The following is a 14,306-nucleotide window of genomic DNA, read 5'->3' on the forward strand; positions in this document are numbered from 1 at the left end:
CGTCATACCCACAGAGAGAATGACAGGGATGAAGGGACAGAGCCACTTAGGACTGCCAGTGGCTGGTGTAGGTGAGGTGTCAGCCTTGATTTTCCTGAAAGCATGAAACTTGATCGGGTCCAGCTGGGACACAGAGTGGTGGGTGGAGTTCCAGGGGCATCTGGAAGGCTCTCCCTTCCCCATGAGGACCCACTTCCAGGTGCCCCAAGGGCAGCCCCGATTTTGACTTCTATCACCAGAATTACTTCTGCTTGCTTTTGAACTATGATAATAATAAAACCGTACAGTTGTTCTCCCCGTGTCCAACCGCGTTCACTGAGCGCACGGTGTGAAGCTCCGTCCGTGTTGTCACAGGTGGCTGTACTTGGTCCTTTCCTTTGCTCTGCGGGTTTCCCTTGGATGAATGTGCAGTGGTTTATTTGTCCACTCAGCTTCTGGTGGACGTGAGGATCACTTGGTTTTGCTATTACAAATAAAACTGTGCTCATGTCTTCCCACGGACAGAAGCACTCACTTCTGTGGGACATACACATTTTAAAGTTCCGTGAGGCCCTGGTGAGGTGGAACATGGTTCCGAAGGGAGAAGAAGTAGCAGTTTCTCAGGTAGCAACTCCCTGGGTGGCTAGTTTTTCCCAGATAGTTTCTGAAAGGAGTAAATCTCATCAAAACATTTTAAACACCACACAAATCAAAATATAGATTAAAAGAGAGAGAACAGATTTCCTTTTGGCTTCTGTCATTACTGTCGTCATCGTCGCTATGATAGTTTATAGCCAACTACAACTTGGAGCCGATAGTAATTGGAAGGGCAATCTGGTATGACCAGTGTTAATGACATGTAGTGGAATATGCCCCGATAAACAGTAATCGTGTCATCAGCAAACATTTGTGAAGCCCCCTCCCTCCACAGCTGCTGGTATGTGTGTAGTAGTGGATGGGTGTGTCTGAAGCAATGGACAGATTTACTACATATTTTCTGTCAAATTCTTCATACAGCCATTTCCCAGAACCCTAGGTTCTTTTTAGGTGTCTGCACCATCTCTGCATTAGCAGCTAAAACAGCACACATGCAGAGGTTGCCTTCTCCAGACTAAAGTTTTTGTTGTTGTTTTTCCTGAATTGTGAATGTATATGTCTTAAAACTTTAAAATTAGCACATTTAGTTGTATACATAATGGATTGTCATTATAGAGAAAAATGCAATTAGGTGAAATTAGGAAGGTTTTTATAGAAAAATCTAAGAACTTTAGTCACAATAAATGTTCAGTCTTTAGAATCATGGGAGTTGTTAAGATACAGTAATAGAGACTGTGATCTGATTCTACCTTACCAAGTCAGGCTTTTGACCCACTGTTTTACATTATAATTATACTCAAGGCCTGTGCTTTCACCCTGTTCAGAATGTGCTATGTATTTGCATTAATTCATCTAATAAATATTCAGTGAACACCAACCATAGGCCAGATAACTTCCTACTAGGTAGCAGATATACAGGTATAGTTACCAAACAAAAGCATTTTATAGCTTAGTGGAAGAGACAGTCAAGTGAACCAGTAGTTGCCAAGCCCCACTTCGGGCTTGGGCTAAATTACGCCCAAAGTGTTCTGGTAGCACGGAGAAGGGGCATTTAAATCAGAGCAGGTCACCGTACAGCTGACTCTTCAAGGAGGAGAGACATGAGCTAGGAAGGGCCTCCCAGGAGGGGAAGCTCAGAGAGTGGGAAGCTCAAAGGCACAGAGACAGGAGGGCACCTGGTCAAGGAATGACTTAGTGCGGTTGGGGCGCAGGGTGGGCATGCTCAGTGGCGCTCCAGAGAAGCCCGGAGGGGTGGGTGTGTAGGAAAGGGCGTGGACTGAGGCGGCAGAGAGCTGGATTCCCACCGCACTCCTGCCAGGACTGATGTGTCCTCATCAGTATGACCAGAGAACTGGAAGAGTTACTCCCAAACCATGTTCTGAAAACACTGTTCCAGTAGATGTGAAAAGATGTGCTCTGAAAATCCTTTCTTTGATTAAATAGTTAGGGGGAGATTGAATACCACAGTCACCTCTTCAAGAGTCACAATGACATGAGTATAGAGTAAAAGTTTCCAAAGTCCTCCAGTGAGGAAACCACGTCAGTTTTCTTTAACTCAGCATTTTCCAAAGTACTTGAACTTAGAGCCAATTTTCTATAATACTAATATCATGCTGCAGAGCCCCATTTTGACAAACAATGGACAAGGTCTCAAAGGCTTAAACATCTTCATTCATTTATTTTTAAATTTTTTTCAAGTGTGGAACCAATGAGCTGCTCCTTATACACTCTCTTCTTATTTTAGATGGCTGGTGTATCCATGTAAGAAATTTTAGTTTATTTTCATATAAATGTTTTTTTAAATTGCATCAGCTATCATGGGTTTGTTTGGTTGTTTTCTTCTTTTCTCATTTTTCATGTCATGCCCAGACTTTATTACCTGGTAATAAGTTCCAAGAAATGAGAATTGGGTTGTTTCTAAACAAGTATAAATCATTTTTGGTATGTTTAGTAGAAATTATGAATGAAATCAGGGTTTGACTTATTACGAAGTCATTATGTTCAACATAGGCAAATCCCAAAATTAATAATAAGTCCATAAATCATGCGTGGTGCCAAACAGATCAAATAAATAAAAACAGAATTGACCTTGTTAGAAATTTGATATTTTTAGCATTTCTCTGTCAGAGCCACCAATTTGGAAATTGTTTTAAATTCTTGAAAAGTGCGAATTTTTTTCCCCTGTAAAAATACCCATCATTTGGCAAACTACAGTGTCATTTTCCTTGAAGCAAATGTAGTGATTGATTATCCGGAGTGCTACTACGACAAGGCAAACCAAGCAAATAGCTGGAAAATTGTATGTAATCATACAGCATCACACAGGCTCTTTGTTGAGCATAATCATTGGAATTAAACGTGGCATTCTAATCATTCCCTGTAGGTACTTCCTGTTTACCCCCAAACCATATTCTTACTGCCTGCAGGGTCCCCTTCCCTCGGGACTGCCTTCAGCACAGCTCTAGTCACCTGAGAGCACTGGGCTGAATACAGACCACACTGAACCAGAGGTTTCAAAATGCACAGATGTCTGTGTCTGGCATCCCTCCCTTATATGACATTTAAAGAAGTTTATGAACCTGTATTAACACTAGTAGTACTGTTTCTTTTATTCTTAGTATTGTCCTGAAGATGCTGAGAAATTATAAACAAGCTGGGGAGGGGAAGGATGGGAGACAGAAAGAAGGGCAAGAAGAATGCTGGGCTCGCTTTGAGAAGCTGCGCGTCTAACCGGGAAGACCAAACCACCTGAGGCCGCCTGAGAGCAGCCACACAATGGTCCCCAAGTGAGAAGCACCAGTGCCCCGACTGAATATACCTGAGCGATGAGGGCCACTAGAGCGGAGGGGCCACCAAATTATCCTTGCTTATTAGAAGACTAAATTGAGTCATGAGAAAGGAAGAGGTTGCCCACCCTGCCCCAGAGTTGATTATCAATAGCGTAATTGGGAATAGAACCAGGCCCTGTCTCTCAATAATCCCAGCGTCTCCCCATGCTCAGCTTCCCTGCAGTTTTAGATTTTAAACGGGCTTTGTTAGGATGGCTGAGCGCCGCTCTCCTTTATTAATTGCTGCCCACATATTGTAGGATACCCAGTGTTCTGAATCAGAATGAGGATTTTAGGTTCTTCTTACCAGCACGGGGACAGATGTAGCTACGCAGAATCAATTCCTGTCACTCACACACAAGTACAGAGGAGTGGGCTTATGGATCAGGGTGAAGCTGCAGTGCTTTAATCTTAAAATCAATAAGGAGAGGAAGTGGGACTTGTGGGGATTCTACAGAGACTGTAATTTGGTTTCCTCTGTTCCTTCCATTTCACCTTCTGATTATTTTACTGCAGGGGTGGGAGGGGGGAGGAAAAGAAGATAAGAAACCTGTACATCAAATAATCTTGCATAAACGTGCACATGTAAACTCATAACTCAAGCTGATACTCCATTGTGTTGAGAAAAACTATAGATTTTTATCTATTCTTTTTATTTTCAGTAGAAAAGAAATTAGCCAAAACCCTGTATCCCAGCATCTACATTTAAGCATGATAAAATGCCATTCATTCCTTCATGGGTCACTGTCGGACTGGAAAAAAATTTTCTTTTTCAAGGTTTACTTTTATGGCCAAGTCTACTATAGTATATGTAATTAAATATGAATAAATGATTATTCAACAAACCAGTTGACCAAAGGGACATCAAGCAGCTCAGCATGTGGTTAGTATTTACTCCAGTGTAATTCTCCTGCTCTTGAAAGAGGCAAGAACTAATGGTTTAAACAACTCAGTCTTTCCTTAATGAAAGGTTTAGAATTTATTGAATATGCCTGTGTTCAGACATAACACTGATTTGCTGCACAGCATTGTCAGTCTCTAGCTACAAGATGGGCTTATTATTTTCTCCCTTGGATATTCCTTTAATTCAGTTTTAAGAAGATGTCTGAGTCTATTTGGATACTGCTTCTACAACGGCACCAGCAATAGGAAATACTGCGATCGCATGAGAAAATGTTTGGGTTACCCACCCTCAGGAGCGCTCGGGTCTGGCTGGGACGCAGAGGGTGGATGGTGTTCAAGGACAAAGCCTGGAGCCCTTGCTTTGTTCACTTCCTTCTTCTAAGCCAATTTCTTCTTCTTTACACTGAGGATGGTTATGGGATTCACCTGATGGGCTGGCATGTTGAATGGGTTAAATGAGATGGAGCATGTAGAATACCTAGCACTGTACTTTGCACTTGTAAGAATCTAATAAATGCTCATGATTATCTGATTATTATGTGAATGTCAAGTGAGATAACATATGCTGTGTATGTGAAAACAGTCTGCAAGCTGTAAGGCATAATACGAATGTTAGTTGCATTCTTAATAGATTGATGGTTTTAAAAAAATTGTTCAACAACTCAGGGAAGGCTTTTTCTTTGTGCTGCCTGGCCCCTAATCTCAAAGTGAGTCAGACTCCAACCAAATACCCATTTCTTTTCTTAATAGCCACAGAGGTATCTTGTGGATGCCAAGAATTCCATGAAACCAATTTGAAAAATCCCTGGTCTATGCCCTTCCCCAGAAAACACTTTCTCAGGTCTCTGGAAGGCAAACACGATGTAAGAGATTTGTTTTGTCACTTTAAATGTCCCATCCTCCCACGAAAGCTTATCTTTTTTTTTTAACTGAGGTAGCATTAATATACAATCTGATGAAGGTTTCACATGAGCAACATTGTGGTTTCAGCTTTCACCCATATTATCAAGTCCCCCACCACACCCCCTTGCAGTCACTGTCCATCAACGTAGTAAGATGCTGTAGAGCCACTACTTGTCTTCTCTGTGCTGTACTGCCTTCCCCGTGACCTGTCTATATTGTGAGTGAAAGCTGAACTCTTAAGTGATTGCTTCCTTTCAGTTATCCTTCCTTGAGTAGAAAATACTCATGAAATTCTGTGTTATCTTCCAGAGCACAATTATTGTGGAGAAAACAGTGCAGGACCTCATGAACCTGATGCGCGACTTGAGCGCTTACTCAGACCAGTTCCTCAACATGGTGTGCGTGAAGCTCCAGGAGTACAAGGACACCTGCACTGCAGCCTACAGGTGGGGCTTCTGCTGGGGGCTGTGCCAAGGCACTGCAGCGCCTGGCGACTGTGCAAGGTGGTGGTGCTGCTGTCCCAGCCTCACCTCCCGCCATTATGGAAAAGGACCACCTTTCAGGTGGCCACAGGGCCTGATGAGTACATGTGCCTCAGAAGTAGTCTCCTAGATGCTTGTGTCATCATACCCACAGAGAGAAAGACAGGCATGAAGGGACAGAGCCACTTAGGACTGCCAGTGGCTGGCATAGTGAGGTGTCAGCCTTGATTTGCATGGAAGCCTAGAATCATAAGGTTTGTCTCGCTCAGGGAAAAATGGCAGACCTTGACTAGTCATCTGGTGATCCTAAAAGATCTTATATAGATTTTGAACTCTTAGTAATCCTTAGTAATCTATAACATGATTTCTTTTTATTTCTTACACATATGTTCCCCTGATGTTTGATCTGTAGTCTTCCTACTGTCATGAAAGGACAGTTACACCTGTTTTGGACATCACTGGAAATGAAAAACTGTCGTTATGAACTTGAAAACCTATTACTTTTCCCTCTGCTTCCTTTTCTCTGGGTTCAAAAATCCCTTCGAGTTGATGGAAAAGATTCATAGCACTTCTCATAAAAAGCTAATAAAACAAACAAATTAGGAACAAATTATGGCCTGGTTGGCAAGACCGGAAACAGGGAATAAAATACTAAATTTTGTGTGGTGTATTATTAAGGATAGGTAAGTAGAGTACATCATCAGGTACTACTTGTACAATATAGGAGACAAGAGCAGAAGGAATAAAATGAAAGAGAGGGAAAGAGAAAAGGTGAGAGGTGTGTGATGGTAGAAAGAAGATGAGGCTGAGGGCAGTAGAATAAATAAGGGCATTGCAGACATGCTGGGGAGCATTATCATAGTGGCCTAATACTGAGGGGAAATGAAGAGAAAGTCAGGCTGGAACACAGTTCCTTGTAGAAGGTAGTAGTAGATAATGTTGGCTAGGAAGAGTAAGCACAAATTACAAGCAGTCTTCACCAAAAAGACTCCGACATTTAAATGTTGCAGAGTAGATGATAAGGAGTCATTATAAGTGACCTAGGAAACAGTGTTAGGGAAGATTAATCTGGCAGAAGAATATAACACAGATTCGTGCTTAACCTCCTTCGTTCCAGCAATAAGTATTATTGAAACACAGTTGCATGAACCAATTAAAGAAAAAACCATTTCACTGAGGATGTACTCCCAGTAACATTTTACTTTGTTTTGTCCAATAATTATTCATCAAAGACTATAACATTTGAGTGTGTTGCAGTCATAGGCATAATAAAAAATTACATTATAATAAATTGTGTACTAAGTAATAATTATAAAGGCAATTCAAACAAAAATATTTAGTCTCATGGTAACAGTTTTAATTTCAATTTTTCAGATTTTAATTTGTACAAATAATTTTTTGCAGAATGCTGCCATCGTATAATCAATAAAATACCTTCAAGTATAAACATATATTACACTAGGATAAAATTCACTGAGGAAATGAAACAAATAGTAATTCAAAGAGAAAAATGAAAAATATCCAGCTGGTAAAGAAGAGCTCATTTGTATGTATGTTAGATGTATAATGGTGGATAGCAAATCCCCATGGCATTGAGATTCCGTTGGATACACTTAAAATAGTGATTTTAAAGTGTTAATCTTTTCAACACTTGATATATGTCAAAAATTGTATCTTCTGAAGCCATTTAAACCCATGCAGGAAAATACTATCAATTTAAAAGTGTGGGAAGGAGAATAGTGTTTTTCAAAGTTCCTTTGAAGTGTACACACAAAATGTTAAAGCCATTGCTCTTGGTTCAGTGTCTAAGCTTGAAACACCTGAGCCATAGAGTGTAACATTTGCACCTTTACAAAACCAAACTCCAGAGGGACTGTAGCAATGTCACATCCACCAAATGAGAACCATATAGCATATTTTAAGTATTGAAACATCAGTATTAAAATTTTTTAAATATTTTAAAGTCAGTGCAGTTAACTAACATTTTCTCTTACATTTACATTAAGTTTATGTTTAACTAGCTGAATTTTAAGGCTATTTTTAAAAAGCAAGTCATATCCTCTTTTTTAATATATTTCATTAGGGCCATCCAGTAATTTCTAACAAATAATAATACTGGTGGATATTAACTATTATAGAGCTGTTACAGAACCTGCATAAGAGAAGGTAAAGTCAACTCTACAAACTAAATTCCACTGATGACCATTTTTATATTATTGTTGTTCTTGGTATTTTGAAAGAAATCAGTTAGCTTCATATAGATTGGCATCTTACTTACTGTAGGCGATCTCTTCCTCCGCATTTGTTATCTTGCCCCTCCACATGCCAAGTGATGGGAAGATCACTACACCTGCGAAGCAGACTGGTCGTTGCTGAGCAATTTCCTGTTTTGAAATGACACTCCCCTAGCCACTGGCCATAGCCCTTTTTCTGGGATGGTTCCAGATAACTTTAATCCTTGTACATGAAAGTCCACCATGGTCCATTTAGTCTTTTTCTCCCCCTAGACTGAACAGTCTTGGTTTCTAATATGTCCTGGGTCTGCACACCGTCACAGTCTTCTTTTTCTGTTGCCCGTTAGCCCGGAAGTATCTATCTTAAAAACGGAGCCCAGTGTGCCAGGGGTGCTCTTTGTACTTCAGCAAAACCTTCACCTTCCTTGCGTAGGACCCCGTGCTGGACATAGTGCCTCTTATGATATCCCATCCTTGGCATCTGTCAGGTGTTTATTGAGCACTTACCAGATCCGGGATCCCGTGGGGACAAAGAAGTCAGTCACAGATTAGACCTTTCATAAGCTTACCTTCTTGGTAGAGGACAGAAGGGAAATAGGGGACAAAGAAACAGCACATGTGTATCCAGAGCATTAATTCATGACAGGCAGTATGGTTAAGATAGGTAGACATGCTCCAGGGGGGAAGAAGTTACTCACGGAGGACAAGAAAGGCTTGGTGAACGATAGGAAGTGTGAAGAGTGAGGAGGACTTAATCAGGATTAAGGGGCTAAAGAAGGAAGAAGCCAGAGCAATGCCAAGGAGGTGGGAAAGAATAGGAAAAGGAAGAAAAAAAATGAATGTTTGGGTTTGAGAAAGGAATGCTGAGCCAAAACGGAGGATCTGGAATGCCAGGCCCAAGGAACTATGGGCCTTCTTAGATCAGGAGGTGGGGAGCCCCTGAAGGCGAGTGAACGAGGAGTAGTACCAGGGGCAGACCGGGGCTGCAGGGGGTTTTTTCTGAGCTTTGTGTAAGATGGGTTAGAAGGCAAGAGTGTGCAGGTAGAGGGGAGAGAGGCGATGAGTGCCGGGTCAGAGGAGGGGCTGCGGAGATGGTGAGGACAGTGCAGACCCAGGGATGTGAGGGGGGTGCATCTGCAGGACACAGCCGCTGCTTGACTGTAGACGGTAAGGAAGCAGAAGAAATACTCACTGAAACCAGTCTTATCTTTCCTATACTGTATTTGTAGGGTTTTTTTTTTAACTTCAGGATTTCACATTTACCCATTAAATTTAATGCTACTTTTAGCTCATCATTTCAGTCTATTGAGATATTTTTGAATCCTCATTCTGTCATCAGAAAATGTAGCCATTTCTCCAAATTCCATGTGATTCTTGATTTTATACACCATCTTTTAATTTCTTTATATATATGTCATTTTTTAAAATGCTCAACAGGACAGGACAAAGTTGGAAATTTGGCGGGCATACCTCTCAAGACTCCCTCTGAGACTGACAGCCGTATATTACTCAGTACTTCAGAAATGCTTGTGTTTTTCTAACTATGAACCTGGGCTGTGGCTCAAGAACAGACCCTGGAACCTGAATTTGAATACCAGCTTTCCCACCTGTTAGATGTATGATCTCAAACAGCTACTCAGCCTTTCTGTGCTTTTCTCATCTGCAAAAAGAGATAATAATAGTTCGTCCCTCATAGAGTTGTTTTGAAAATGTCAGTCTTTTAGAATTATTTCTAACAAAATAGTTAAAGCTCCCCCAACACAATTAGCTGCTGTTTTGATAGTGACAATGATGATAACAAAGATTGCCTTCACCACCATTAGTGACAGTCCCCCCTATATTTCATCATATGCCCTAGAAGAGACTTGAGAGATCTCTTGTTGGTGTTCCCCAAGTCCCAATCCTTTTAACATAGTTATCCCTTCTTCCTGTCTCCCCATGATGGGCATGCTCAGGCCAGCAATGGGCAATACTAGGTATTTGTTTAGTAATCCTCCTATCCCTTCATTTTTAAGTCCCTCTCCTCCCTTCTCTGCCAAACCTTTTTAAAAACTCTCATCCCGGACAGTTTATAAATAACCCTTAGAAACAAGGTCTCTTGACCTTGAGCCAAATTTATCATTTCTTCATTCAAGTCAGTGAGTCCCCCAGTTAGGAAAGAAGCAAAAGGCCATGTGACTTTTTCATTGTCAGAGGCCAGGAAGATCCTAACTGTTCACAAACTATCGAAAATAATCTGTTCTAGAATTTTGCCTGTAATTCCAAACTCATCCAATTTCTGTAACTCACCTTCTTTCCTTTTATGACCATCAGGGCATTTGCTGTCAGGTGTTTTACCCTGTCTTCCGGGGTACCACTCAGACCATCAGCAGTGGTTCTGTGATTCTATACTTGGAATTATTTCTGTGCCCCAAGGTCCTTGCCTAAATTCATTAAACCTGTCAGAATATTCTTTAATCTCAGTATCTGTTGATGCAGTTGATTACTCAATTCTTAAAACAATTTATTTACTTGGTGTCTAGGATTTTGTTCATTCAACAAGTGTTTATTGAGTACTTATGCAAGAGTGTCTAGGTACAGCAGTGAACCAAACAGATGAAATACTGCTTGCATGGGAGGTGTTGGAGATGGGAGAGAGGAGATAGATAGTAAATATAATACATAAACATGTTATAAAGAATTTTAGGAGATAGTAAGTACTGTCGGAGAACAAATGGAGGAGGGTGCATGACTCTGGGTTTAGGAGGAGGAGGAGGTTGCTATCTCAAACAGGATGCTGCCGTAGGCCCTGTCAAGTTATGGTTTGAGAAAGGCTCAGAGGGGTTTGGGGAGTTAGGTAAGGTAATCTGGAAAGAGTGCCCTGGCAGAGGATAAGAGCTCTAAGACAGGGCTCAGCATGATGCTTTTCAGGCATGGGGGGAGGCGGCTTATGTGGCCTGTGTACAGTGAGCAAGGAGGGCGTTAGAAGGATGCCAGGAAGATAACTGAGGCCCAGACCACGTCAGCCACTGTAGGGATAGGGATTTCTGCTGTGAGTGAAATGGGGCACCATTGCAGGAATTGTGTCTAGGCACAGCAAGGTCTTTCTTATATTTTAAAATATAAATATTGAGAAGAGACAGTTGGAGAACAGGGGTGGACACAAGGAGACCAATTAAGGGCAATTGTGGCAATCCAGGTGAGAAATGAAGACAGCTTGTACTATTTGTAGCAGCAGAGATGATGAGGAGTGATAGAATTCTGATTACATTTGGAAGGGCCAACCAACAGAATCTTGCCAGACTGGATATCGAGTGTGAGACAATGAAAGGTCTCACAAAGAACTCAGGGTTTTTTGAGTGGTGAAAAGATGGAGTTGCCAGTTATTGAGATGGAGAACACTGCAGGTTTGGGAGCAAGTAGATCAAGATTTAAATTTGGAGTGTCTGTTAGACCCCCACTTAGAGATACGGAGTCAGCAGATGGATATATTCATCAAAAGGAGAGAGGTCTGTCCTGGGGATATATCTTTGCCAGTCGTTGGCATGTAAATGGTATTTAAAACCCATGGACTAGATGAACTCTCCATGGGAGTGAGTATAAATATGACAGAGAAGAAGACTATGGACTTTAAAATGTTTGCAAGAGGAGGAGAAACCAGCAAAGGAGACAGAGAAGCCACAGTCAGTGAAGTAGGAAGAAAATTAAGACAATGAGGTGTCCCGGAAACCGAGTAGAGGGATGCGAGGAGTATCAGCTGGTCCCAGCCCTGCTGGGTCAGCGTTCGGGCTGCGCGTGGACTGAGTGATGATAACCTGGAGACCACTGGCGATTGTCGCAAGAGCTGTTCCTACGGACTAGTAGGAGTGAAACCTAGATTGGTGTGGGCTTAAAAAAGACACTGGGAGGAGAGAACTTGTAAATATAGGTGAGACATTTATACGGAGTTAAGCTGCAAAGGGGAAACAGACAGATGAACTGCTAGAGAACTGAGGTCACGTGAAGGATTTTGTTTTGTTTTGTTTTATGTGTTATTTTAAATAGAAATAAGTGCTTTTGTGTTTGAGGAAAATTAGGAGAAAGGGAAAATTCAATGTAGGAAAGGAGCAAATTGCTGAAATTTCGTTTTTGGTTACTGAGTAGAGGTGAGATGTAAAGCACAAGTGGGGTGAGTGGCTTCAGGCAGAACTGGGACAACTTTGTTCCCCATGATCTGTCCTTCTTACGGGAGTTGAGTTATTCTCTGTCATTTATATTTCACCATTTTGACCAAACAGTGCAGCTGTGTTTCCCTTGTACTACGTCTTGGAACATAGCCATTGTTTTCGGTTCCTGATACATTGTGCTCACCAAAAGTATCTTGATTCCTTCGCCCAAGAGAGTAAACTACTTTGGGATCCCTCCTGGCCAAATTCTCTGGAATGGTGTCCATTTCTTGGTTTCCACTATCAAATCATTCCCTATACAGGGTAATATCTGTAGGTCTACCACGGTTGCTGAATTACAGGCCTAGGAAGAATTCTCTCAGGGTTGGGGAAGGTACTTCTGCGAAGCTTTGAAGAGGAATAAATAAAAAATAATTGATGTGGTTGTTACACAACAATGCACACTCACAGACACACACTCCCTCCCTGCACATACCACCCCATGGTGCCTGTTGCCTGTGAACCAGGTTTTTCAGGCTTGGGGAGAAAGTGTTTCCTTATTGTATGGGTCTGAAGACGCAAAGTGTCCTTACTTCCTCTCTTCCCATTTATTGCCCTCCCCCAGATCGGCACCTGCTGAGGAGTAATTAGGGCAGTCCTAATTTGGACAGCCAAATCCTGATTACAGTGAGAGGAGAAACAGGAAATGTTTTCGTTTCGCTGCCAGCAAATGACTGACTTAAATAGAAAGCCATATACAATTCAAATGATCCAAAATGATATAACATTGGGGAAGGAGGCAGGGAGCAGGGAAACATTGCAATCTGATTCTTTCTCAGCAGATATCTTTTATAGAAATGATCAAATCCATAAGCTCACAATGCCCTCTGCTGAGAGCTGGTTTGTTTTCCAAGTTAACCACGAGAACCTGAGCATCCATCAGGAGTTTAGAGATCTGAGGAAAGGTCAGGAACATCTCACCTTTCTGTGAGCACCTCACTCTGGAGAGAAGGTCGGTACTGTCTAATGATGTCACGGTACATGCTTTGGATGAAGAGAGGTCTCCTAAAAGGGTAATGAGGACTAGAAGTCTTTTCCTTAATTAGTCACACCCCTTGGGGCTCAAAGGAGAACTCAGCTGTGAATTCTCTACTGCGCTGCATTAGCAGTCAGACAGTAGGCTCTTAGTCTGCCGCTTCCAAGCTGAGCGCTTCTCTCCCTTTGCTTGTCCTCTTTGTCCTGAGGTACAACCAACAGCTTGTGGTCCCAAAAATAGTCATTTAAAAATTGGAAATCACAGTTTTTTGAAGTTTCTGCCTCTTCCAATTTAGCATCAGTTTATTCAGTTTTTTTTTTTCTGGCCTTTCTACATTGTGTTGCACCTGGCAGAGAATTACAAATCAAAGATCTACTCATAGAGCCCCAAGTGATATGACATGGCATGTTTTTATTAGGAGAAGGTGTAACCATCTTCAGGGCCCACTTTTCACCACTTCTCCCCAGAGGACCAGAACTCACACCGGGGTGTGAGGGAAGGGTAACGTAGGGATAAACTTGCTATCACTGAAACCAGGTCTGGCACACGGCTGGGCGCTTTTATGGCCCCCAGTATGTTTGTTGAATGGATGAGGAAATTCCTGACAGACTGAACATGATGAGCAAGGAGTGGGGCGGCATGATGGATGGCTGTGATACATGGGGGAGAGGCTGAGAAATCAAAATGACTAGAGTGGACACCGTAGTTGCATAGAAATGGGCAGAAAAGGGGGATTTGGATAACTTCCCATATTACGTAAAGGAATGCTGTTGTAGGTCTTGGTGAGGAGGATGACCTCCCCACTCCATGATCGAAGTGTTGTTTTAAGATATCAGTGGCCCCATTGTGCAGATTAGCCACCAGGAGCCGTGGTGAGTCATGAAACCCCCCAGTTTCCTGTGTAGCCAGAAGCCATTGTCCTGCAGGAACCAGAGCCTAGTGGAACTCACCTTGCTGCCTTTGCCAGCGAATTAACTTTGAACCTCAGAAGAGTCAAGGGCATATGCCAGTGAAATCCTCTGCAAGCTCCATGCAAGCTTGTCTTCTTTGCCTCTTGAAATTATGTTATGTCCCCCCACCTTCTTGGCTTACCCAGCACAGATATATTCATTTTTATTAAATATTGAAGAGATACAAAGAACATTTATAAAATATGTACAGTATCTTGTTCATAGAGATAATTCAGCAAATGAAAGCTTTTATTGTATGCTCCTATAATT

The 14,306-nt window shown here is 41.9% G+C and overlaps 1 protein-coding gene across 2 annotated transcripts in view; it reads left to right on the plus strand.

Moving 5' to 3' along the window:
* Nucleotides 1–14,306, plus strand: part of EXOC4 (exocyst complex component 4) — a 797,616-nt gene that overhangs the window by 638,623 nt on the left and 144,687 nt on the right. For both annotated transcript variants that reach the window (XM_036905582.2, XM_057504775.1), the window contains exon 12: nt 5,520–5,656. In XM_036905582.2, the coding sequence (XP_036761477.2) occupies nt 5,520–5,656 (137 nt within the window). The remainder of the gene's footprint in view (nt 1–5,519; nt 5,657–14,306) is intronic.

The sequence above is a fragment of the Manis pentadactyla genome, chromosome 7 (genome assembly GCF_030020395.1).
Source record: "Manis pentadactyla isolate mManPen7 chromosome 7, mManPen7.hap1, whole genome shotgun sequence".
NCBI classification, from domain to species: Eukaryota; Metazoa; Chordata; class Mammalia; order Pholidota; family Manidae; genus Manis; species Manis pentadactyla.